The sequence below is a fragment of the Oncorhynchus masou genome, chromosome 7 (assembly GCF_036934945.1).
Source record: "Oncorhynchus masou masou isolate Uvic2021 chromosome 7, UVic_Omas_1.1, whole genome shotgun sequence".
In the NCBI taxonomy this organism is placed as follows: Eukaryota; Metazoa; Chordata; class Actinopteri; order Salmoniformes; family Salmonidae; genus Oncorhynchus; species Oncorhynchus masou.
In genome coordinates, this window is record NC_088218.1 from 13,292,470 (window position 1) to 13,318,369 (window position 25,900).

Here is a 25,900-nt window from a genome sequence, read left to right on the forward strand (position 1 = left end):
GAGGGTCACACACACACGCTCTCAGATGGATGTAGGGCTGCAGCAACCGAGGGAATGCCAGATACGTTTATCACCTTGGGCACAGTATATACCTGGAGCTTTTTAACCTAGCTATAGATATAGATGGAAGGTTGCCATGTACCCCCCACCAGGCCCAGAAGACAGAATGAGGACTGTTCTACATGGTACATTCTGAATACTCTGTATGGGCCTCAATAAGGCCTTGATGGAAATGCAGCTGAGGCAACTTTCCAAGCCGTAGCTTATGGTGGTTAACCACGTGCAATGACCCGCTAATGCAGGTTTCACACTCACCCATTTCTCTGCTTTGTAGTTTGTGTGTGTGTGTGTGTGTGTGTGTGTGTGTGTGTGTGTGTGTGTGTGTGTGTGTTAGAGGGCAGTTTTGGAAAATCAACTACTACCTTATATTTCCCCTTAATGATAGCCTCAAACAGGCGTTCCTTGGTACCGTAGAAGGGCAGGCAGCCAGACAGCAGGATGAACAGGATGACTCCACAGCCCCACACGTCGACAGGCTTCCCATACGGCTCTCTCTTCACCACCTCTGGGGCCATGAAGTGGGGCGTGCCTACTCGACCTGGGGAGGAATGGGGGGTTCGAGTGTGGGTTTATACACAGATACAAGAGAGAGAGGAGAGAATGACAAATACACAGTCCCAGAGTGAATATAGAGTACCTCCTGCCACCAGGCCTGATTCTCCTAGTTGTATGGCCACTCCAAACCCCCCCAGCTTGACAGGAGCTGAGTTCTCCTTAGAGGCCAGCAGGACACAGTGAGGCTACAAGACAGGGAGACAGAGAGAGACAGAGAGACAGAGAGAGAGGGATTGGGTTCAAGCTTCATAAAAAAATTTTGTACCATCCTATTGTAGTAAAACCTTGGTAGTGCTGGACCTAAAGGTTTCCTACACAGGACAAAGGCTGAGGGCTACCTGCTTTACTGCAGAAACACTCCAACTGATTTCGAAGAGGAGAAAGGAGGACGCCGACACTGGACAGATAGAGAGAACACCAGAGAAAGGAGGAGGAGAGGAGAAAGGAGGACGACGAAACTGGACAGAGAGAGAGAACACCAGAGAAAGGAAGAGGAGAGGAGAAAGGAGGACGACGAAACTGGACAGAGAGAGAGAACACTAGAGAAAGGAGGACGACGACACTGGAAAGAGAGAGAGAACACAAGAGAAAGGAGGAGGACGACACTGGACAGAGAGAGAGAACACTAGAGAAAGGAGGAGGAGAAAGGAGGGACGAAACTGGATGACACTGGAAACTGGAGAGAGAGAACACTAGAGAAAGGAGGAGGACGACACTGGACAGATAGAGAGAACACCAGAGAAAGGAAGAGGAGAGGAGAAAGGAGGAACACTAGAGATAGGAGGAGGACGACACTGGAAAGAGAGAGAGAACACAAGAGAAAGGAGGAGGACGACACTGGACAGATAGAGAGAACACCAGAGAAAGGAAGAGGAGAGGAGAAAGGAGGACGACGACACTGGACAGAGAAAGAACACCAGAGAAAGGAGGAAGAGAGGAGAAAGGAGGAGGACAACACTGGACAGAGAGAGAGAACACTAGAGAAAGGAGGATGACGACACTGGACAGAGAGAGAGAACACTAGAGAAAGGAGGACGACGACACTGGAAAGAGAGAGAGAACACTAGAGAAAGGAGGAGGACGACACTGGACAGATAGAGAGAACACCAGAGAAAGGAAGAGGAGAGGAGAAAGGAGGACGACGACACTGGACAGAGAGAGAGAACACAAGAGAAAGGAGGAGGACGACACTGGACAGAGAGAGAGAACACCAGAGAAAGGAAGAGGAGAGGAGAAAGGAGGACGACGACACTGGACAGAGAGAGAACACCAGAGAAAGGAGGAAGAGAGGAGAAAGGAGGACGACGACACTGGACAGAGAGAGAGAACACTAGAGAAAGGAAGAGGACGACACTGGACAGAGAGAGAGAACACCAGAGAAAGGAAGAGGAGAGGAGAAAGGAGGACGACGACACTGGACAGAGAGAGAGAACACGAGAGAAAGGAGGAGGACGACACTGGACAGAGAGAGAGAACACCAGAGAAAGGAAGAGGAGAGGAGAAAGGAGGACGACGACACTGGACAGAGAGAGAGAACACCAGAGAAAGGAAGAGGAGAGGAGAAAGGAGGACGACGACACTGGACAGAGAGAACACCAGAGAACAGGAAGAGAAGGAGGAGGAGGACGACACTGGACAGAGAGAGAGAACACCAGAGAAAGGAAGAGGAGAGGAGAAAGGAGGACGACGACACTGGACAGAGAGAGAGAACACGAGAGAAAGGAGGAGGACGACACTGGACAGAGAGAGAGAACACCAGAGAAAGGAAGAAGAGGAGAGAGGAGAAAGGAGGACGACGACACTGGACAGAGAGAGAACTGGACAGAGAGAGAGAAAGGAGGAGGACGACACTGGACAGAGAGAGAGAACACCAGAGAAAGGAAGAGGAGAGGAGAAAGGAGGGACGACACTGGACGAACACGAGAGAAAGGAGGAGGGACACTGGAGAGATAGAACACTAGAGAAAGGAGGAGGACGACACTGGACAGAGAGAGAGAACACCAGAGAAAGGAAGAGGAGAGGAGAAAGGAGGACGACGACACTGGACAGAGAGAGAGAAAACACCAGAGAAAGGAGGACGACGACACTGGACAGAGAGAGAGAAAACACCAGAGAAAGGAGGAGGACGACACTGGACAGAGAGAGAGAACACCAGAGAAAGGAAGAGGAGAAAGGAGGACAACGACACTGGACAGATAGAGAGAACACCAGATAAAGGAGGAAGAGAGGAGAAAGGAGGACGACGACACTGGACAGAGAGAGAGAATACTAGAGAAAGGAGGAAGGGAGGAGAAAGGAGGACGACGACACTGGACAGAGAGAGAGAACACTAGAGAAAGGAGGAGGACGACACTGGACAGAGAGAGAGAACACCAGAAAGGAAAGAGAAAGGAGGACAACACTGGACAGAGAGAGAAAACAGAGAAGGATGGAGGAGAAAGGAAGAGAGAGAACACCAGAGAGAAAGGAGGACGACGACACTGGACAGAGAGAGAAAACACGAGAGAATGGAGGAGGATGACACTTGACAGAGAGAGAGAGAACACCAGAGAAAGGAAGAGGAGAGGAGAAAGGAGGACGACGACACTGGACAGAGAGAGAGAACACCAGAGAAAGGAAGAGGAGAAAGGAGGACGACGACACTGGACAGAGAGAGAGAACACCAGAGAAAGGAAGAGGAGAGGAGAAAGGAGGACGACGACACTGGACAGAGAGAGAGAACACCAGAGAAAGGAAGAGGAGAAAGTAGGGCGACGACACTGGACAGCGAGAGAGAACACCAGAGAAAGGAAGAGGAGAGGAGAAAGGAGGACGACGACACTGGACAGAGAGAGAGAACACTAGAGAAAGGAGGAGGACGACAATGGACAGAGAGAGAGAGAACACCAGAGAAAGGAGGAAGAGAGGAGAAAGGAGGACGACGACACTGGACAGAGAGAGAGAACACTAGAGAAAGGAGGAGGAGAAAGGAGGATGACGACACTGGACAGAGAGAGAGAACACTAGAGAAAGGAGGAGGACGACACTGGACAGAGAGAGAGAACACTAGAGAAAGGAAGAGGACGACACTGGACAGAGAGAGAGAACACTAGAGAAAGGAGGAGGAGAAAGGAGGATGACGACACTGGACAGAGAGAGAGAACACCAGAGAAAGGAAGAGGAGAAAGGAGGAAGACGACACTGGACAGAGAGAGAGAACACTAGAGAAAGGAGGAGGACGACATTGGACAGAGAGAGAGAACACTAGAGAAAGAAAGAGGACGACACTGGACAGAGAGAGAGAACACCAGAGAAAGGAAGAGGAGAGGAGAAAGGAGGATGACGACACTGGACAGAGAGAGAGAACACTAGAGAAAGGAGGAGGACGACACTGGACAGAGAGAGAGAACACCAGAGAAAGGAAGAGGAGAGGAGAAAGGAGGATGACGACACTGGACAGAGAGAGAGAACACTAGAGAAAGGAGGAGGACGACACTGGACAGAGAGAGAGAACACTAGAGAAAGGAGGAGGACGACACTGGACAGAGAGAGAGAACACTAGAGAAAAAGGAGGAGGAGAAAGGAGGGATGACGACACTGGACAGAGAGAGAGAACACCAGAGAAAGGAAGAGGAGAAAGGAGGATGACGACACTGGACAGAGAGAGAGAACACTAGAGAAAGGAGGAGGACGACACTGGACAGAGAGAGAGAATACTAGAGAAAGGAGGAAGGGAGGAGAAAGGACGACGACGACACTGGACAGAGAGAGAACACTAGAGAAAGGAGGAGGACGACACTGGACAGAGAGAGAGAACACTAGAGAAAGGAAGAGGAGAAAGGAGGATGACGACACTGGACAGAGAGAGAGAACACTAGAGAAAGGAGGAAGAGAAAGGAGGATGACGACACTGGACAGAGAGAGAGAACACTAGAGAAAGGAGGAGGAGAAAGGAGGATGACGACACTGGACAGAGAGAGAGAACACTAGAGAAAGGAGGAGGACGACACTGGACAGAGAGAGAGAACACTAGAGAAAGGAGGAGGACGACACTGGACCGAGAGAGAGAACACTAGAGAAAGGAGGAGGACGACACTGGACAGAGAGAGAGAACACTAGAGAAAGGAGGAGGAGAAAGGAGGATGACGACACTGGACAGAGAGAGAGAACACTAGAGAAAGGAGGAGGAGAAAGGAGGATGACGACACTGGACAGAGAGAGAGAACACTAGAGAAAGGAGGAGGACGACACTGGACAGAGAGAGAGAACACTAGAAAAAGGAAGAGGAGAGGAGAAAGGAGGATGACGACACTGGACAGAGAGAGAGAACACTAGAGAAAGGAGGAGGACGACACTGGACAGAGAGAGAGAACACTAGAGAAAGGAGGAGGACGACACTGGACAGAGAGAGAACACTAGAGAAAGGAGGAAGAGAAAGGAGGATGACGACACTGGACAGAGAGAGAGAACACTAGAGAAAGGAGGATGACGACACTGGACAGAGAGAGAGAACACTAGAGAAAGGAGGATGACGACACTGGACAGAGAGAGAGAACACTAGAGAGAGGAGGATGATGACACTGGACAGAGAGAGAGAACACTAGAGAAAGGAAGAGGAGAAGAGAAAGGAGGACGACGACACTGGACAGATAGAGAGAACACTAGAGAAAGGAAGAGGAGAGGAGAAAGGAGGATGACGACACTGGACAGAGAGAGAGAACACTAGAGAAAGGAAGAGGAGAGGAGAAAGGAGGACGACGACACTGGACCGATAGAGAGAACACTAGAGAAAGGAGGAGGAGAAAGGAGGATGATGACACTGGACAGAGAGAGAGAACACTAGAGAAAGGAAGAGGAGAGGAGAAAGGAGGATGACGACACTGGACAGAGAGAGAGAACACCAGAGAAAGGAAGAGGAGAAAGGAGGAAGACGACACTGGACAGAGAGAGAGAACACCAGAGAAAGGAGGAAGAGAGGAGACAGGAGAACATAGAGAGAAGAGGTGGAGGATGAGGAGCAGAGAGCAGCGCTGGAGTACGTGACAGTCAGGGTGTGTGGTCTCACAGCGCTGGTTTCCTGCCCTACTCTGCACTTCACACTGGAGGGGGAGGATGGGGTCTGTGGTCTGAGGGTTCTGACGGCTGCTAACAGCTGACAAGGGGTGGTTGGGGAGGCATGAGAGAAGAACATCGAGGCACAGAGAGAGGAAGAGAGAGGAGGAAAGAGAGCGAGAGAGTGAAGGAAGGGAGGAGAGCTCAGAGTAACAGACTCATACTTTTGAGCAAAAGAGACAAAGAAAGAAAAAAGTGTGTAGGAGAGTAACCAGAGAAGTCCCAACACGATCCCACTGAACCTGACAACCAAGGGACAGTAGGACCAGGGGCTGTTAAAGGATATGTAACGACACACACATTCTGGACAGTGGACAGTCAAAATACAGCTGCAGAGTCTCTGACATGGAGGGAATCTGGATGGTGAGTGAGATCCTGTCTTAATAAAGACATCAGTGAACCTGTGTGTGTGAATCTGTGAAAACCTAAAGGCAGACCATGTTCTTTACTAGGTGGTGAATCCAAGATAGGTCATAGGTACAATACAATAATTGCACTTCAAGTAGTGGTTGATCTTTCATTAGTTATTTTCCTGCTACAGGGGAGTTACTTGAAATACAACATTGTGAAAGGGAAGTGGTTAATGTGGTGACATTTCAAAATAGATTAGTTCTTTGAGTGCTTTTACAGTGTTTTTTCAATGCAAACCGCCAAAGTCCCTTCCTGTTAACAGCCCACTTTTTTGTTAATGCATTGACATCTCTCTCCGTTTTTCATCCTTATCAATAAAAAACATCTCTCCACCCCCGCCTCTCCCTCCCTCTATCTCCCACAGCACTGAAGATCTGCTGGGCCTAAAGACACCCCAGCTTCAACACAATGACCACTCTTCCCTCCTCCCCCCTTTCCACCTCCTCTCCCAACACCTCTTTGCCCCTGTCCTCCTCTTCCTTCCCCCTCTCCAATGCCACCTATCCCCCTTTACCTCCTCCTCTCCAAACCAGACCCTATGTAATCTAGATGACGGTGCCCTGCGCCTCCCCCTGGTCTTCTTCTACTCCCTCTTCTTCCTCCTGGGTCTGGTAGGTAATCTCCTGGCCCTGTGGGTCTTCGTCTTTCTCCACTCCAGGAGGAACTCTGTCCGGGTGTTCCTCATCAACGTGGCCATAGCTGACCTGGTGCTCCTGGCCTGCCTTCCCTTCAGAGTCCTCTACCATGCTAACGGCAACGGCTGGGTCCTCGGCCCCCTGGTCTGTAAAGTGGTGGGCAACCTCTTCTACACGAACATGTACATCAGTATCACTCTGCTGGGGTTCATTAGTCTGGATAGGTATGTGAAGATGAAGGGGCGGGGCAGAGCGGGGAGGGGCCTGGCCAGGAGGCTGAGAGGTGGGGGATGGAGCTGGGTGGCGTGCGGGGCGCTCTGGGGGCTGTCACTGGCGGCGGCCGTGCCCATGATCGCCATGTCGGAGGGAAACGAGGAACCTGGGAAGTGTTTCCAGTATAAGCAGAGGCGTGGGGCGAAGGGGAAGGCTTACTTCAACATGGCTCTGGTGCTGCTGTTCTGGGGGGTGTTCTGCCTGCTGGTGGTCTCCTATGGGAAGATAGCCATGCGCCTCCTCAAGGTGTCCAGGGATAAACCTTACCTCCCCAATGCCCACCGCTACGGTAGCGCCGCCAGGAAGTCCTTCTTCGTGCTCTTCCTGTTCACCGTCTGCTTCGGGCCCTACCACGCCTTCCGCCCATTCTACGTCCTCTCCCAGCTCAGCCAATCCCCATCCTGCGATTACTTGCGCCTGGTGGACAGGACCAATGAGGTCATGTTGTTCTCCGCCTTCAACGCCGTCCTGGACCCTGTGATGTACTTCCTGTTGTCGGGCTCGGTGCGCAAGGCTGTCGTGAAAGCTCTCGGACAGAGCCTCGGCAACCGGCTCCACTTCCTTAACGACGGGACTTCCAACAGCTCGTTGTAAGAGTTCAGACGGAACTCTGTCCGTCACCTCCCCCAACACCGTCATTAACCCCTCCCATGAGCCCAGGACCAGCCTCTGTCTGATTAGCCCCACCCTCCGCCCAGGCGCAGCCATAGTGGCAAAGCAGTGAATTTACAGACCTCATTGATTACCTTCATGGACTTTAGCTCTATTTACATTATAATGTATACCATGTACTCAACAACTGATGCATGTGACAAGGGCCAATGTCTTGAACTAGACTCAGTTTCCAAGAATGGACCTGACCAGATGTCCTGAATCAAAGTGATATACACTACCGTTCAAAAGTTCAGGGTCACTTAGAAATGTCCTTGTTTTTGAAATGAAAGCAAAAAAATGTGTCCATTAAAATAACATCAAATTGATCAGAAATACAGTGTAGACATTGTTAATGTTGTAAATGACTATTGTAGCTGGAAACAGCAGATTTTTTATGGAAAATCTACATAGGCGAACAGAGGCCCAGTCTCAACGCAAAACCCCAGCCTCAACGCAAAACCCCAGCCTCAACGCAAAACCCCAGCCTCAACGCAAAACCCCAGCCTCAACGCAAAACCCCAGCCTCAACTAGATAGAGGAACTCTGCACAGAGGAACTCTGCCTAGAAGGTCAGCATCCCGGAGTCGCCTCTTCACTGAGGTTGAGACTGGTGTTTTGCGGGTACTATTTAATGAAGCTGCCAGTTGAGGACTTGTAAGGTGTCTGTTTCTCCAACTTTCTCAAACTAGACACTAATGTACTTGTCCTCTTGCTCAATTGTGCAACCCTTGCAAAAGGGTTTTTCTAAATCATCAATTAGACTTTTAAAATGATAAACTTGGATTATCTAACACAATGTGCCATCAAATCAATATTTATTGGTCACATACACATGGTTAACAGATGTTAATGCGAGTGTAGCGAATTGCTTGTGCTTCTAGTTCCGACAATGCAGCAATATCTAACATCTCCATGTGAGAAGAGTAATGTAGGGTATGTAAACATTATATAAAGTGGAACACAGGAGTGATGGTTGCTGATAATGGGACTCTGTATGCCTATGTAGATATTCCATTTAAAATAATAATAATTTAATCAGCCGTTTCCAGCTACAACAGTCATTTACAACATTAACTATGTCTGCACTGTATTTCTGATCAATTTGATGTTATTTTAATGGACAAAAAAATATGATTTTCTTTCAAAAACAAGGACATTTCTAAGGGACCCCAAACTTTTGAATGGTAATGTAAATGCCTGTGTCTGTCGGTTAACTAATATTGTCAATAGTATGTGACACAATCATATCTGATATAACACGGTACAAAGCAAATGAATATATACGATTTAAGCTCACATGTAGGTGGTGGGCAACCTCCTCTACATGAACATGTATATCAGTATCACTCTGCTGGGGTTCATTAGTCTGGATGGGTATGTGAAGCTGAAGGGGCGGAGCAGGGAGGGGCCTGGCCAGGAGGCTGAGAGGCGGGCTGATGGAGCTGGGTGGCGTGCTGGGCACACCTTGGTGTGAAAACTGAATGGCTGATAAGCATCACACAGTCCCCTCTACTGGTGGTAATAGGTACTACCACTACAGCAGTCTACTACACACCGGCACCATCACACACACTTCTTACAACCCAAATCACAAGTATTCAAACAGACAAATACACGCACAACAACAAACAAAAACATATATTTCATTACACACTAAATACTCAACACAGGGGGAAGGTGTAACTTTGTGTAAACACAAAAACAGACTGACTTACTGACATTGGTATTAACACACAAGCAAAAGCTCCCCTTATCCCCTCTGGGAGTCACCAAATGTGTCTGTTTGTGGGCAGGGCTTGCCCCATCTGGTCTGGCATTGTGGCCTACTGTATTTTAGAGAGGTAATCCTATAGTAATCACTGAAGCCGTGCTGTCTGGCCTGTCAAACAGGGTTTCAGAAGGATTTCTCCTTACACTAAACACTAATCCAGCCCCAGCTTAACTCACCTTCATTACTAGTTAGCCTACTACTACAACCCAATGGGCTAAGCTGATGTCGTTGGGTTAGTCGATATACACTCAATACGAGGAGACAGACGGTGGATCACCAATGGTTACTTCATTCGGTTTGAAATCAATAGATGCCATTGACAACAGTGCTGTTTAGATAAGGGGGAAGTAGGACTGGCGATCTGGGGTAGGGGAGCTTACCTTCACGTCACGGTGAATCACGTTGTTGTCATGGCAATACCGCAGCGCCTCCAAGATCTGTCTCATGTAGTGACTAAAAGACAAGAGTGAAGAGAAAGGGTGAGAGAGAGAATGAAGAGAAAGGGAGAGAGAGAGAGAGAATGAAGAGAGAGAGAGAGAATGAAGAGAAAGGGGGGAGAGAGAGAGAGAATGAAGACAAAGGGGGGAGAGAGAGAGAGAATGAAGACAAAGGGGGAGAGAAGAGAGAATGAAGACAAGGGGGGAGAGAGAGAGAGAATGAAGACAAAGGGGGGAGAGAGAGAGAGAGAATGAAGACAAAGGGGGGAGAGAGAGAGAGAGAATGAAGACAAAGGGGGGAGAGAGAGAGAATGAAGACAAAGTGGGGAGAGAGAGAGAGAGAGAATGAAGACAAAGGGGGGAGAGAGAGAGAGAATGAAGAGAATGAAGAGAAAGGGGGAGAGAGAGAGAATGAAGAGAATGAAGAGAGGGGGAGAGAGAGAGAATGAAGAGAAAGGGGGGAGAGAGAGAATGAAGAGAAAGGGGGAGAGAGAGAGAATGAAGAGAATGAAGAGAAAGGGGGAGAGAGAGAGAGAGAGAATGAAGAGAAAGGGGGAGAGAGAGAATGAAGAGAAAGGGGGAGAGAGAGAGAATGAAGAGAAAGGGGGGGAGAGAGAGAATGAAGAGAAAGGGGGAGAGAGAGAATGAAGAGAAAGGCGGAGAGAGAGAGAATGAAGAGAAAGGGGGAGAGAGAGAGAGAATGAAGAGAAAGGGGGAGAGAGAGAGAGAATGAAGAGAAAGGGGGAGAGAGAGAGAATGAAGAGAAAGGGGGAGAGAAGAGAGAGAATGAAGAGAAAGGGGGAGAGAGAGAGAGAATGAAGAGAAAGGGGGAGAGAGAGAGAGAATGAAGAGAAACGGGGGAGAGAGAGAAAGAATGAAGAGAAAGGGGGGAGAGAGAGAGAATGAAGAGAAAGGGGGGAGAGAGAGAGAATGAAGAGAACGGGGGAGAGAGAGAGAATGAAGAGAAAGGGGGGAGAGAGAGAGAGAGAGAATGAAGAGAAAGGGGGGAGAGAGAGAGAGAGAATGAAGAGAAAGGGGGGGAGAGAGAGAGAGAATGAAGAGAAAGGGGGAGAGAGAGAGAGAATGAAGAGAAAGGGGGGGAGAGAGAGAATGAAGAGAAAGGGGGGAGAGAGAGAGAATGAAGAGAAAGGGGAGAGAGAAGAGAGAATGAAGAGAAAGGGGGGAGAGAGAGAGAATGAAGAGAAAGGGGGGGAGAGAGAGAGAGAATGAAGAGAAAGGGGGGAGGAGAGAAATGAAGAGAAAGGGGGGAGAGAGAGAGAGAAGAGAAGAAGAGAAAGGGGGAGAGAGAGAGAGAATGAAGAGAAAGGGGGGAGAGAGAGAGAATGAAGAGAAAGGGGGGAGAGAGAGAGAATGAAGAGAAAGGGGAGAGAGAGAGAGAATGAAGAGAAAGGGGGAGAGAATGAAGAGAAAGGGGGGAGAGAGAGAGAATGAAGAGAAAGGGGAGAGAGAATGAAGAGAAAGGGGGAGAGAGAGAGAGAGAGAGAAGAGGGGGGAGAGAGAAGAAGAATGAAAGGGGGAGAGAGAGATGAAGAAGGGAGAAGAGAATGAAGAGAAAGGGGGAGAGAGAGAATGAAGAGAAATGGAGAGAGAGAGAGAATGAAGAGAAAGGGGGAGAGAGAGAGAATGAAGAGAAAGAGAGAGAGAATGAAGAGAAAGGGGGGAGAGAGAGAATGAAGAGAAAGGGGGAGAGAGAGAGAATGAAGAGAAAGGGGAGAGAGAGAGAATGAAGAGAAAGGGGGGGAGAGAGAGAATGAAGAGAAAGGGGGGAGAGAGAGAATGAAGAGAAAGGGGGAGAGAGAGAGAATGAAGAGAAAGGGGGGGAGAGAGAGAGAATGAAGAGAAAGGGGGGGGAGAGAGAGAATGAAGAGAAAGGGGGAGAGAGAGAATGAAGAGAAAGGGGAGAGAGAGAGAGAGAGAATGAAGAGAAGGGGGGAGAAAGAGAGAGAGAGAATGAAGAGAAAGGGGGGAGAGAGAGAGAGAATGAAGAGAAAGGGGAGAGAGAGAGAGAGAATGAAAGGGGGAGAGAGAGAGAATGAAGAGAATGAAGATAAAGGGGGAGAGAGAGAATGAAGAGAAATGGGGAGAGAGAGAATGAAGAGAAAGGGGGAGAGAGAGAAGAAGAGAAGGGGGGGAGAGAGAGAATGAAGAGAATGAAGAGAAAGGGGGAGAGAGAGAGAATGAAGAGAAAGGGGGAGAGAGAGAATGAAGAGAAAGGAGAGAGAGAGAGAGAATGAAAGAAGGGGGAGAGAGAGAATGAAGAGAAAGGGGGGAGAGAGAAGAAGAGAAAGGGGGAGAGAGAGAATGAAGAGAAAGGGGGAGAGAGAGAGAGAATGAAGAGAAAGGGGGGAGAGAGAGAGAATGAAGAGAATGGGGGAGAGAGAGAGAGAATGAAGAGAAAGGGGGAGAGAGAGAAAGGGGAAGAGAACGGGGGAGAGAGAGAGAGAATGAAGAGAAGAGAAAGGGGGAGAGAGAGAGAGAATGAAGAGAAAGGGGGGGGAGAGAGAATGAAGAGAAAGGGGGAGAGAGAGAATGAAGAGAAAGGGGGGGAGAGAGAGAGAGAGAATGAAGAGAAAGGGGGAGAGAGAGAATGAAGAGAAAGGGGGAGAGAGAGAGAATGAAGAGAAAGGGGGAGAGAGAGAATGAAGAGAAAGGGGGGAGAGAGAGAGAATGAAGAGAAAGGGGGAGAGAGAGAGAATGAAGAGAAAGGGGGAGAGAGAGAGAATGAAGAGAAAGGGGGGAGAGAGAGAATGAAGAGAAGGGGGGGAGAGAGAGAATGAAGAGAAAGGGGGGGGAGAGAGAGAGAATGAAGAGAAAGGGGGAGAGACAGAGAGAGAATGAAGAGAAAGGGGGAGAGAGAGAGAGAGAATGAAGAGAAAGGGGGGAGAGACAGAGAGAGAATGAAGAGAAAGGGGGAGAGAGAGAGAATGAAGAGAATGAAGAGAGGGGGAGAGAGAGAGAATGAAGAGAAAGGGGGAGAGAGAGAATGAAGAGAAAGGGGGGAGAGAGAGAATGAAGAGAAAGGGGGGAGAGAGAGAGAGAGAATGAAGAGAAAGGGGGGAGAGAGAGAATGAAGAGAAAGGGGGAGAGAGAGAATGAAGAGAAAGGGAGAGAGAGAGAATGAAGAGAAATGGGGGGAGAGAGAGAATGAAGAGAAAGGGGGGGAGAGAGAGAATGAAGAGAAAGGGGGAGAGAGAGAATGAAGAGAAAGGGGGGGAGAGAGAGAGAATGAAGAGAAAGGGGGGAGAGAGAGAGAGAATGAAGAGAAAGGGGGGAGAGAGAGAGAATGAAGAGAAAGGGGGAGAGAGAGAGAGAATGAAGAGAAAGGGGGGAGAGAGAGAGAATATGAAGAGAACGGGGGGAGAGAGAGAGAGAATGAAGAGAAAGGGGGAGAGAGAGAGAGAATGAAGAGAAAGGGGGGAGAGAGAGAGAGAATGAAGAGAAAGGGGGAGAGAGAGAAGAAGAAGAAAGGGGGAGAGAGAGAGAAGAAGAGAATGAAGAGAAAGGGGGGAGAGAGAGAGAGAGAGAGAATGAAGAGAAAGGGGAGAGAGAGAATGAAGAGAAAAGGGGGAGAGAGAGAGAATATGAAGAGAAAGGGGGAGAGAGAGAATGAAGAGAAAGGGGGGAGAGAGAGAGAATGAAGAGAAAGGGGGAGAGAGAGAGAGAATGAAGAGAAAGGGGGGAGAGAGAGAGAATGAAGAGAAAGGGGGGAGAGAGAGAGAGAATGAAGAGAAAGGGGAGAGAGAGAGAGAATGAAGAGAAAGGGGGGGGAGAGAGAGAGAATGAAGAGAAAGGGGGAGAGAGAGAGAGAATGAAGAGAAAGGGGGAGAGAGAGAGAGAGAATGAAGAGAAAGGGGGGAGAGAGAGAGAGAATGAAGAGAAAGGGGGAGAGTGAGAGAATGAAGAGAAAGGGGGGAGAGAATGAAGAGAAAGGGGGGAGAGAGAGAGAATGAAGAGAAAGGGGGGAGAGAATGAAGAGAAAGGGGGGAGAGAGAGAGAGAGAGAGAGAGAAAGGGGGGAGAGAGAGAGAGAATGAAAGGGGGAGAGAGAGAGAGAGAGAATGAAGAGAATGAAGAGAAAGGGGGAGAGAGAGAATGAAGAGAAAGGGGGAGAGAGAGAGAATGAAGAGAAAGGGGGAGAGAGAGAATGAAGAGAAAGGGGGAGAGAGAGAGAGAGAATGAAGAGAAGGGGGGGAGAGAGAGAGAGAATGAAGAGAAAGGGGGGGGGAGAGAGAGAGAATGAAGAGAAAGGGGGAGAGAGAGAATGAAGAGAAAGGGGGAGAGAGAGAATGAAGAGAAAGGGGGAGAGAGAGAATGAAGAGAAAGGGGGGAGAGAGAGAATGAAGAGAATAAAGGGGAGAGAGAGAGAATGAAGAGAAAGGGGGGAGAGAGAGAATGAAGAGAAAGGGGGGAGAGAGAGAATGAAGAGAAAGGGGGGAGAGAGAGAATGAAGAGAAAGGGGGAGAGACAGAGAGAGAATGAAGAGAAAGGGGGAGAGACAGAGAGAGAATGAAGAGAAAGGGGGAGAGACAGAGAGAGAATGAAGAGAAAGGGGGAGAGAGAGAGAATGAAGAGAAAGGGGGAGAGACAGAGAGAGAATGAAGAGAAAGGGGGAGAGACAGAGAGAGAATGAAGAGAAAGGGGGAGAGACAGAGAGAGAATGAAGAGAAAGGGGGAGAGACAGAGAGAGAATGAAGAGAAAGGGGGAGACAGAGAGAATGAAGAGAAAGGGGGGGGAGAGAGAAGAGAAAGGGGGAGAGACAGAGAGAGAATGAAGAGAAAGGGGGGGAGAGAGAGAGAATGAAGAGAAAGGGGGTTGAGAGAGAGAGAATGAAGAGAAAGGGGGTTGAGAGAGAGAGAATGAAGAGAAAGGGGGGAGAGAGAGAGAATGAAGAGAAAGGGGGTTGAGAGAGAGAATGAAGAGAAAGGGGGGGAGAAAGAGAGAGAATGAAGAGAAAGGGGGAGGAGAGAGAATGAAGAGAAAGGGGGGGTAGAGAGAGAATGAAGAGAAAGGGGGGGTAGAGAGAGAATGAAGAGAAAGGGGGAGAGAGAGAGAATGAAGAGAAAGAGGGGGAGAGAGAGAGAATGAAGAGAAAGGTGGGAGAGTGAGAGAATGAAGAGAAAGGGGGGGAGAAAGAGAGAGAATGAAGAGAAAGGGGGAGAGAGAGAGAATGAAGAGAAAGGGGGAGAGAGAATGAAGTGGAAGGAGGAGAGTGAGGGAATTAGCAACGCCACTACTTCTTAGAGAGCTCCTTCTAAAAGCACTTCATTTCAGTCATGTAGAGTCCCCAAGGTTCTCATCGTCCTACCACTGAATACAAGGCCACTTACTTCAAATGAGACCTTGGTTGAAAATGTCAATGTGACGTGCGTGTAACTGGCTACGACTTCAATCAGCCCGCGTCACAATTTCAAAACACAAGTCAGCTCCGTCCATACTACAGAGGCAGAGAGGAAATAAGGGAACCTAAGAGTCAGGCTTTTACCTGGCGACAGCTTCACTGTAGACAAAACCAGCATCCGCCCGCTTCACAGTCTCAAAACACAGGTCAGCTGTATCCATACTATGTCAGAGAGGTAGAAATCACATAAAACAAAACTTTATTGAATTTGGATTACACTGTTAGTACAGAACGTCAATAGGGAGGGACCATTCTAGAATATCAAGTTAAATCTAGAACAGAAATTCGAGAATTTAGTCCATTCTAGAATCGAAAGTCAATAGCTGACCATTCAAGAAACAAAATGGCCGAAACACAACCAACTTACAACTCAAAGACCATGTAGAGCATGCCATCTGAGCTGTAGGTTTCTAGTAGCTCTACGATGTGAGGGTGCTTCAGCATGTGACAGATACTGGCCTCTCTCTTCAGATCTGTGGAGGAAACAGGAGAGATAAGAGATGGAAACCATTTCTCAGTATTGAGATGCATCCGTTTGTCCTCATTTCCCCTTTTCAACACACTCTTCCTCTCCTCCTCATCTTGCCCCATAGCTTATAGGTGTGTGCCCTCCCTCTCTTTCTCCTGACCTCTCCACCGCGCTGACCAAGTTGGCAGACTCCAGTCGAAGCGCAGGAGGGAGGTTAAGAGAAGAGGAAACACCTCCGGCGCGTGTTAGTTTTTTCCTTCCCTCTCTTCCCCAACCACATAAACATCAAAGGAGATTAACATGGAGGGGTGCACATGTGTAGACAGGGAGAGGCTTGACTGCAGCGCGGGAAGCACACACAAGGAAGTAGCAAAGAACACAGTACACACACACTGAAGAGGGGCAAAATAGAAAGTGAAGCTGTGGGAGCTCATGTGGCACGAGAGGCGTCGTCTGGAGTTAGACCCAGTCAGACACACTGCACTGTTGTTCTCCTCTGTTCTGCAGTTCACATCACCCGATACAGCCCTCATTTACACACTCCCCCCCCAGTCTACTGATCTGCAGAGACTACAAACGTATGTGCGGTGTTGTTACGGGCCTAACTCATGACGTAAGAGTCCAGAGTCCAGAGTGAGTGAGTGAGAGAGAGAGAGAGAGAGAGAAAACAGAACAGATGATACATGGTAGTAACTGAGGGGGGTATAGTCTAACAGTATGGATTTACTGGATAGCGTAGCAGGATAGATGTGCTCTCCACACGCACTCATCACTGTTCAATGAAGCCCAGTCTGCTTGCTAACTCAAAATGTCACTGCTCACAATTAACACGACTGGTTTCTGTGAGTTTCTGTAAAACTACAGCAGGAGGGGAGGCAGAGGTTAGTTTCATCGGGGATCCAACTGTCTTTTCTGCCAGCGCTGTGGGGTTTTAAATGAAAGTGACATTTACAAGTTCCAAGCAGCCCAACTCTACAGCCAGAAATCAATCTCTCAGCATTCAAACACACTGGAGGTCCTCTCCCTCTCTGTTGCTCTACTTCTCTCTTTCTCCCCCTCTCTTCTTCTCACTCTCTGATTAGCAGGTATTCTTTCCCTCTATCAGTTTACTAGATTCTTCCAGACCCTATATCAGTTTACTAGGTTCTTCCAGACTCTAAATCAATTTATTAGGTTCTTCCAGACTCTATATCAGTTTACTAGGTTCTTCCAGACTCTACATCAGTTTACTAGGTTCTTCCAGACTCTATATCAGTTTACTAGGTTCTTCCAGACTCTATATCAGTTTACTAGGTTCTTCCAGACTCTATATCAGTTTACTAGGTTCTTCCCTCTTTATTACGCTATCAATATTTTCACACACAATTCTGTCTTTCGATTTCCTTATGATGCTGTCCTTGGCCCAGCTCTGACCGGAGCATCACAGATGGCACACCATGAACGCCAAAACCCAGGGCACTGCCACCACAGTGTGACACACACACACACACACACACACACACAGAACAGCAGGAAACTGCATGGAGAGTTAGTATGCATCAGCGCTTTACCCACACACACACACACACACAGCGCATGAGTGTGACTCTTCCTTACCCTCTGTGCTGAGGCCAGGGCTGGAGGTGAAACTGGCAACATCTACGATCTTCACTGCAAACTGCTGCCCTGTGTCTCTGTTGATACAGCGCCTCACCACACTGAAGGGACCCCTGGAAGACAGAAAACACAGTGGGTTAGTCACGTTTCTCTCTCTCTCACACACACACACACACACACACACACACACACCTTGGGAATAGGGGGAAGGGGTCGATTTGGAATTCATTCTTGGATTATCTGGCACCTTTACATTCTCTCTGTTCTTCCCTGTTGGCCTTCAGTCATCACAGTGCAATAACAATAACCCAACAGCCCTGGATATGATGGAGCCTAATGCTGGAGATGGAGCAGCTAGCGACGTAGCCTAGCCTCCTCTCCTCCGCCTGGGAGCAGTGGTGAGCACAGCTGTGAAGACGAAAATAAAAGCCCCATTACAGAGGCCTCGAGGCAGGGAGAACTAGCATTGCTGACAGGGGCCTTGGACCAGGGTGGTGGGTTGGGTTGAGGATATGATAAGGCAGTGAAGTGTACTGTGCAAGGTTGTACATCCCAAAGGGACTGTGGGGCACACACACACACACAAAGGCACCCTCACAAGGGCACACACACACACACACAAAGGCACCCTCACAAGGGCACACACACAAGCACCCTCACAAGGGCACACACACACACACAAAGGCACCCTCACAAGGGCACACACACACACACAAAGGCACCCTCACAAGGGCACACACACACACACAAAGGCACCCTCACAAGGGCACACACACACACACAAAGGCACCCTCACAAGGGCACACACACACAGACACACACAAAGAGTAGTAGAGGAAATAAACCTAGACCAAACACACATTTACACACACACAAACACACACCCTCAAGTCCCCATTGCACATAGTGCTCAGCTGTTCCACTCAGTATAATCTTAAAGGCTGTGGCACTGATGCTGACAGAGACGCGTGACTGAAAGGCATCCGTCAGCACACACACACACACACACAGAAATAAGAGCCATCACTAAACAGCAATGCATAAAACTCAGTGGCAGAGATCTCAACTCCATCAAAACAGAGTTAAGGCTAATTCATAAAAGTGTCCAATACAATAGGCCTACAATTCAAAATCCTATAAATACTAACCAATAGGTAGGGGGTTACAGCCACCATGTGTGGGCCTCTCCTACTATAATGATTAACCCAGCTATCTGCCTCTGAGTGGAGGCTCTGTGAAGACTGACCCATATGCTAAAGAAAATATCCCCCAGACATTACTCCATCTGTGAAAACAGAGCGAGACTCCCTAAACCCCCCACTCCAGTGGGGTTGTAAGACAGCCCTGGCTGACAGACATTTATCTCCTTAAGACAAAGGCGCAAGTCGAAACACAACCACTGGTTCCCTTCCCCACCTAGCTCCTCCCTACGGTGTAACATTGGTTTCCTTCCCCCCTGGCTACTCCCTACGGTGTAACACTGGTTTCCTTCCCCCCAAGCTCCTCCTTAAGGTGTAACACTGGTTCCCTTCCCCCCTAATTCCTCCCTACGGTGTAACACTGGTTTCCTTCCCTCCTAGATCCTTCCTACGGTGTAACACTGGTTTCCTTCCCTCCTAGATCCTTCCTACGGTGTAACACTGGTTTCCTTCCCCCCTAGTTCCTCCCTACAGTGTAACACTGGTTTCCATCCCCCCTAGATCCTCCCTACGGTGTAACACTGGTTCCCTTCCACCCTAGCTCCTCCCTACGGTGTAACACTGGTTTCCTTCCCCCCTAGTTCCTCCCTACGGTGTAACACTGGTTTCCTTCCCCCCTAGTTCCTCCCTACAGTGTAACACTGGTTTCCTTCCCCCTACGGTGTAACAGTTCCCCCCTAGCTCCTCCCTACGGTGTAACACTGGTTCCCCCTTCTACGGTGTAACACTGGTTCCCTTCCACCCTAAGCCCTCCTACGGTGTAACACTGGTTCCCTTCCACCCAAAGATCCCTCCTACGGTGTAACACTGGTTCCCTTCCACCCTAAGCCCTCCTATGGTGTAACACTGGTTCCCTTCTCCCCTAGCTCCTCCCTACGGTGTAACACTGGTTCCCTTCCCCCCCTAGCTCCTCCCTACGGTGTAACACTGGTTCCCTTCCACCCTAGCTCCTCCCTACGGTGTAACACTGGTTTCTTCCCCCTTCCCCCTAACAGTTCCTCCCTACGGTGTAACACTGGTTCCCTTCCCCCCTAGATCCTCCCTACAGTGTAACACTGGTTCCCTTCCCCCCTAGCTCCTCCCTACGGTGTAACACTGGTTCCCTTCCACCCTAAGCCCTCCTACGGTGTAACACTGGTTCCCTTCCCCCCCTAGCTCCTCCCTACGGTGTAACACTGGTTCCCTTCCCCCACCTCCCTACGGTGTAACAACCCTAAGCCCTCCTACGGTGTAACACTGGTTCCCTTCCCCCTAGCTCCTCCCTACGGTGTAACACTGGTTCCCTTCCCCCCTAGCTCCTCCCTACGGTGTAACACTGGTTCCCTTCCACCCTAAGCCCTTCCTATGGTGTATGCAGACTGAAGGGATAGGGTAGTTGTAAGCAATAAGGTGTGGGCTACACCATGCCTTCATATGGGTTTTGATTTCATTCTACCATAGAGTTAACACCGAGGTCTGCAAACACTGAAGTGGTATGGAATAGAGGCCAGGGATGGGTGTAGTATTGGACTGGACTAGTATTGCCCAGCCTAAATGTCGATAAAACTCCCATTACCTCCATGACACTGTGAAGAGCCGAAAGCCAGGTGAACTCAGTTGGGTTTGAGGTCAATTTCATAAGCTCAAGAATTCAAATATCCTCACAGAAGATGATAGACTAGCTGCCCAATTTGAATTTGTGAATCGAATTGCAATTCATCTCCCTAGTTGTCAAATGTGGACTGAGTGAGTTCCAATGGAATTGACCCCGTCAAACCCCCCACCCCTGGAAGGCGCCAAGGCAAGCGATCACACACAGGAGTGTCGTTCCACAGGGAAGGACTGTGAGAAAGGAGAGAGAGGGTAGGCACGCTTTGATGACATAGGCACAGCTGTGCTCGAGACATGGGCCCCCTCCCACGTTCAGCACGGCCCTGCGGTGTTAGTACGACCCGTTAGCACCTGGCCACCTTCTCACATTACCTCGGATGGGAACTAGAATGCCATTAGAGAAACGAGAGAGAATGGGAGAGATAGAAGGAACTGAGGTAGCCGAAGAAAGCCAAGAGTCGAGACAGGTCGTGAGTAGGAACGTTTAAACGAAATGTGGATCCTTAACGTTTAAAAAACAAATCCCTAAAACGGAATAACAATATGTTTTATTACCCACAAAATTATAATCGCGGTGCAGCTGGCTTGCCTACTCTTTCCTCTTCGCTAATGGTGCGAGTGCGTGTTCCCTCTTCGGTCTGTTGCATGTAGAATATCCTAGCCTATTCATTGTGGATAGGCCCTGCTTTACAAGAAATTGCAAAATACAGCATTCTATTGCGAGATACTGCTTTTGATTGCCGATAGATAGGCCTAGTAGCCTGGTGGCTGACCTGCCTATACAGTGCCCCTCCCATCTCTCTCGGTCCCTCGCTATGAAAGATGCGAGTGTTTGTTCTCACAAGTACCGCAACTAATCAGTCTTGTTTTCTTTCTACTAAATGCCTCAGTAAATGTCACGGTATTTAACGAACCTTAAAGTACTTTATTTAGGAGTGATCTGTTCGCAGGCAGTAGGTAGGCAGTTTGATATTATTTGATTGACAGTTCTGGTGGCCGAGTGATGGATATTAGCTGCCATTCAGAAGCACAGATCCTTTACAAATACAATTCCCGTTCAGTGGCGCTTCGAAACCATCTCCAGAGAAGGTTTCGTGTCAGTATTTAAAAAGCTGTGGTGTACCCTTACATACAAACATACCGTAGCCGAGGCGCTTTCAATGGTATATGACTGCGGTAGATTTAACGGCATTGCCCGGCACTAGCGGGCAGAATTCGGACCATTATTCTGCATTGTGAAATTTGTATGATAAAAAAAAAAATGTTTAAATGGCAGTTTAACCCTTAAGCACAATTGTCAATTTGTCACACCCCTAGTGAGTAGTAAGGAAAAGTTGCCTTCCATTGAGGGAGGCTAAGAATGTGACTCATACTTAACTATTTTCTTGTCAGAGTCCGATTACAGTCCAATGATGGTGTTAAAAACAACGAGTCAGAGTTCAGTTAACTTGTCCCCGGATGCCAAAACTGTGTACACACTAATAGCACCGAAAAGCTTCTAAAATGCCAAGTGTCTGTTGAGGTAGGAAAGTGGAAGAAATCACACAGCCCTAAATATTTGCTTGGTTTAATTTACCGGTTACTTGAAGAGTACAACCTTTTGAATATTAATAGAGGGCAATTAGGATTCATCCTGCTGTACTGGAGTGCATCTGAAATTCACAGGCCGAAATACCTCTAGGATATTAAGCCAGTCTCAGTGCAGAGATTTCCACTTCTCTCCCAGACTCCAGTAGGATAGGGGGCCTGAGGAGGAACGTGGGACCCCCAAACATTCATGTCGTCAGAGCTGAACTACCAGTTAAATGCACCCAACCATCGTGCTTCTTTAACTTACACCATCCCTTTCACAATCCGATGGTGTTATGCAAGAGGGGAAAGTATGTAGGTAGGAAAGGAGGAGTAACAAAGGAAAGAGGAAAGCAGGTGAGAGTACATAGGGATGTAGAGAGAGAGAGAGGAGGGAGGAAGGAAGGAATTAGGATGAAATAAATAAAAATTGGGCACTTTTTGGAAAATAACCAGAGTCGGACACTAGAGGCCCAGGAGCCCTTAGACAAGCAGAGACCAAATTCAATATCACCTCCGAGGCCCCTGTTCTCAAAGCAGTCAACAAACCCATCTGTAAGAATAAATCAGCCAGGCCAAACTCCCCAGAGTCCACACTCTGTGAGGAGCTGACCACACACTTCCTGAGAAATAGTGAGGACAAGAAACAAGGAGAGAAGAGAAAGTTAGATGGAATGTAGAATGCTGAGAAGCGCCTCGGGAGGTGCGGGCAGACGGAGATTCTTGCCAGCATGCCTAGAGTCAGTTCCATCATCTCATCATAATGGTGGAGGCTGGAGGGAGGGAGAACAGATCGTAGACCTGTAGATGAGGGTGTAGAGGCTGAACTGTCTGAATGACTGGGCCCAAGACACATACACAGTACGAGAAAGACGGTGAAGGGTTTGTTCTGTTTGTTCAGGGATAGCTTAGCCTTCGTATGTTCTATCAGTAACAAATGTCCTGAGTGTTATGGTTGCTCAGAACCCATTAGAGGCTATAAAACAAGCACAAATGGTAGTGAGCCTAACATGTAGCAAGTGCGTGTATTGTATGTAGAAAAACGGCAAACAAACCATTTTTAAAAATGCTTACATTTAATGAGCTCAATGCGATCCAAAGCATTAAAACGTAGGCTAGGAGTTGATGTTTAATTAGCTGAGCCAACGCGAGTCAGAGTACTGATCACTCCACCAGTTCCCAGCCATTCTGACAATATTCCAATCCTTCCTGGCTCTAATGAGTACCCCAGAGCCAGAATGAAGAGCCGCGTGTGATTCCAGTTGCACTTGTCTGCATTACTATTCCCATGCAGAGAATCATTATGAGGAGAGATGGCTCAAATTACCCACGCCTCGCCCATCCCCTTCAACTGGAGCTTAAATGCCCGGCCTGAGCACGTCATTGTGTTTACTGAAATGTAACACACACAATGGGCTAATAAGTAGGATTGCATAACCTGTTTGCGTGTGCTTTACTTCCCTCAGATAAGGATGCAGTGGAGAGTAAGGCCTTGCGCCATCCTTTGTTAGAATAATGTCTGAATAGGCAATTGGCCTTAGTTCACTGCTCATGTACAGGGTCTCGCCTTGACTACTGTGCTTTGTTTAATCTGTTTATTCTGATTGAATAATTTTGGTAAAAACAAATGCACAAACTAAATTGGAAGAAAACATTTAAAAAAAGGTTTGCTTCCAAAAGCCCCAGTCGGCTTCTACCAATGGTACTGCAGTAGACGTATAGCTTACCAATAGGTCAGAGTAATGTCTACCAATACTCTCAACAGGGTGTCCCTCCACACCTCCTTTTTACTTTCTTAAAGGAGGAGAGGAGAGCCTGGTACTAGCTGGCTGTCAGCCAACTGTGTATGGATCCAGAGGATTCAGAATGTTCTAGATAGTGAGACTGAACACCCCATTCAGCTAAGCGTACAGTAAGCTACACCTCAGAGAACAATTAACTTAGTGTAGTAGTCAAATAGCAGGGTGCAGGTTATCCTCAGAGCTTGACCCTACTGGCAATCCTCCCCACCCACCCAGTCACCTCCCATATATTGGCCATGCATCACAAACCCCCGAAGTTACTTATTGCCATTATAAACTGCTTACCAACGTAATTATAGCAGTAAAACTAAATGTTTTGTCATACCCGTGGTATACGGTCTGATATACCACAGCTTTCAGCTGTGACGACCCTCCCACTCTGTCTGCCGTATTCTGTCTTTGTTCTTGTTTCCTTATTAGGATGCCGGTGGGCGGAGTTGGGGAGGGTCGTCAGCTACATGGGAAACACCTGGGCCAGGTGTGTCCCAGGATAAATAGACCTCTTCCACATTCATGGAGGAAACTCTCTCCATGCAGACACCTTTGTAGATTGTGTTGTGGTTCTTGGTGGCCTTTGGTTTCTTTGCATTGGCACCTTTCAACACCCTGCATTTTTTTATTTTTCCTTTATTTTACTAGGCAAGTCAGTTAAGACCAAATTCTTATTTTCAATGATGGCCTAGGAAGAGTGGGTTAACTGCCTGTTCAGGGGCAGAACGACAGATTTTGTACCTTGTCAGCTCGGGGATTTGAACTTGCAACCTTTCGGTTACTAGTCCAATGCTCTTACCACTAGGCTACACTGCCGCCCCAAAATTATCACATTCATGCATGCAAAACACTCACTTACACTACTGATTACACACACCATTGTATATTTTCCTTAGTTGCTTTAGTTAATAAATATATATTTTGTTACTCCTCATCTCCACGTTGTCTCCCTTTGTTACGGGCTTTGAGCCGGTTCGTGACACAGCCAATCAGCATTCAGGGCTCGAACCACCCAGTTACTTAAACGAGATTAGGTAGAAATAACAGAGAGATTAAAACACTCCTCCAGCTCAGGAACTGAGCCGAAACAAAGGCTCAGTCGTCCCAAAGGCCTTCTGCCAACCCCAAACCTCCACTGTCTGCCAACCCCAAACCTCCACTGTCTGCCAACCCCAAACCTCCACTGTCTGCCAACCCCAAACCTCCACTGTGTGCCAACCCCAAACCTCCACTGTCTGCCAACCCCAAACCTCCACTGTCTGCCAACCCCAAACCTCCACTGTCTGCCAACCCCAAACCTCCACTGTCTGCCAACCCCAAACCTCCACTGTCTGCCAACCCCAAACCTCCACTGTCTGCCAACCCCAAACCTCCACTGTCTGCCAACCCCAAACCTCCACTGTGTGCCAACCCCAAACCTCCACTGTCTGCCAACCCCAAACCTCCACTGTCTGCCAACCCCAAACCTCCACTGTCTGCCAACCCCAAACCTCCACTGTCTGCCAACCCCAAACCTCCACTGTCTGCCAACCCCAAACCTCCACTGTCTGCCAACCCCAAACCTCCACTGTCTGCCAACCCCAAACCTCCACTGTCTGCCAACCCCAAACCTCCACCTGCCAACCCCAAACCTCCACTGTGTGCCAACCCCAAACCTCCACTGTGTGCCAACCCCAAACCTCCACTGTGTGCCAACCCCAAACCTCCACTGTGTGCCAACCCCAAACCTCCACTGTGTGCCAACCCCAAACCTCCACTGTGTGCCAACCCCAAACCTCCACTGTGTGCCAACCCCAAACCTCCACTGTCTGCCAACCCCAAACCTCCACTGTGTGCCAACCCCAAACCTCCAATGTGTGCCAACCCCAAACCTCCACTGTGCCAACCCCAAACCTCCACTGTGTGCCAACCCCAAACCTCCACTGTCTGCCCCCAAACCTCCACTGTGCCAACCCCAAACCTCCAACCCCAAACCTCCACTGTGTGCCAACCCCAAACCTCCACTGTGTGCCAACCCCAAACCTCCACTGTGTGCCAACCCCAAACCTCCACTGTGTGCCAACCTTAGACAAATTATAGCAGAGGTGTTTGGATGTGTGCGTGTACTAGCCAGAAACTATTCCCTCATCAGCTAACACGAACACCTGCATATGTCGCTGGCTGACATGTCTATTTACACCGGTTCAGCCGCTGTCGGTAGCATGTCACACCTACTTTGGGAAGTGTCACCACAACATTTCAATCATTCACAGATCTAGTGTCAGTGAAATGTCTCTCCCTCTCGTCAAACAAAATGTCTTGTTATAGTTCACAAACCTCCTCAGAGGGCGACAGGCCAGGTGTGAAATGAGTATTCCATTTACAGTTATTTTTAAGGC

At 48.6% G+C, this 25,900-nt stretch overlaps 1 protein-coding gene and 1 pseudogene across 1 annotated transcript; one reads left to right on the forward strand and one right to left on the reverse strand.

Annotated features, from left to right (window-relative positions):
• LOC135543309 (peripheral plasma membrane protein CASK-like) overlaps positions 1–25,900 on the reverse strand; it is a 63,593-nt pseudogene that overhangs the window by 33,971 nt on the left and 3,722 nt on the right.
• On the forward strand, positions 5,918–8,332 carry LOC135542902 (probable G-protein coupled receptor 34; the record flags this gene model as incomplete). The annotated part of the gene is made up of 2 exons (XM_064970045.1): positions 5,918–6,069; positions 6,482–8,332. Coding segments are annotated over 2 exons (1,290 nt in total), but the record flags the coding sequence as incomplete, so codon positions are not given.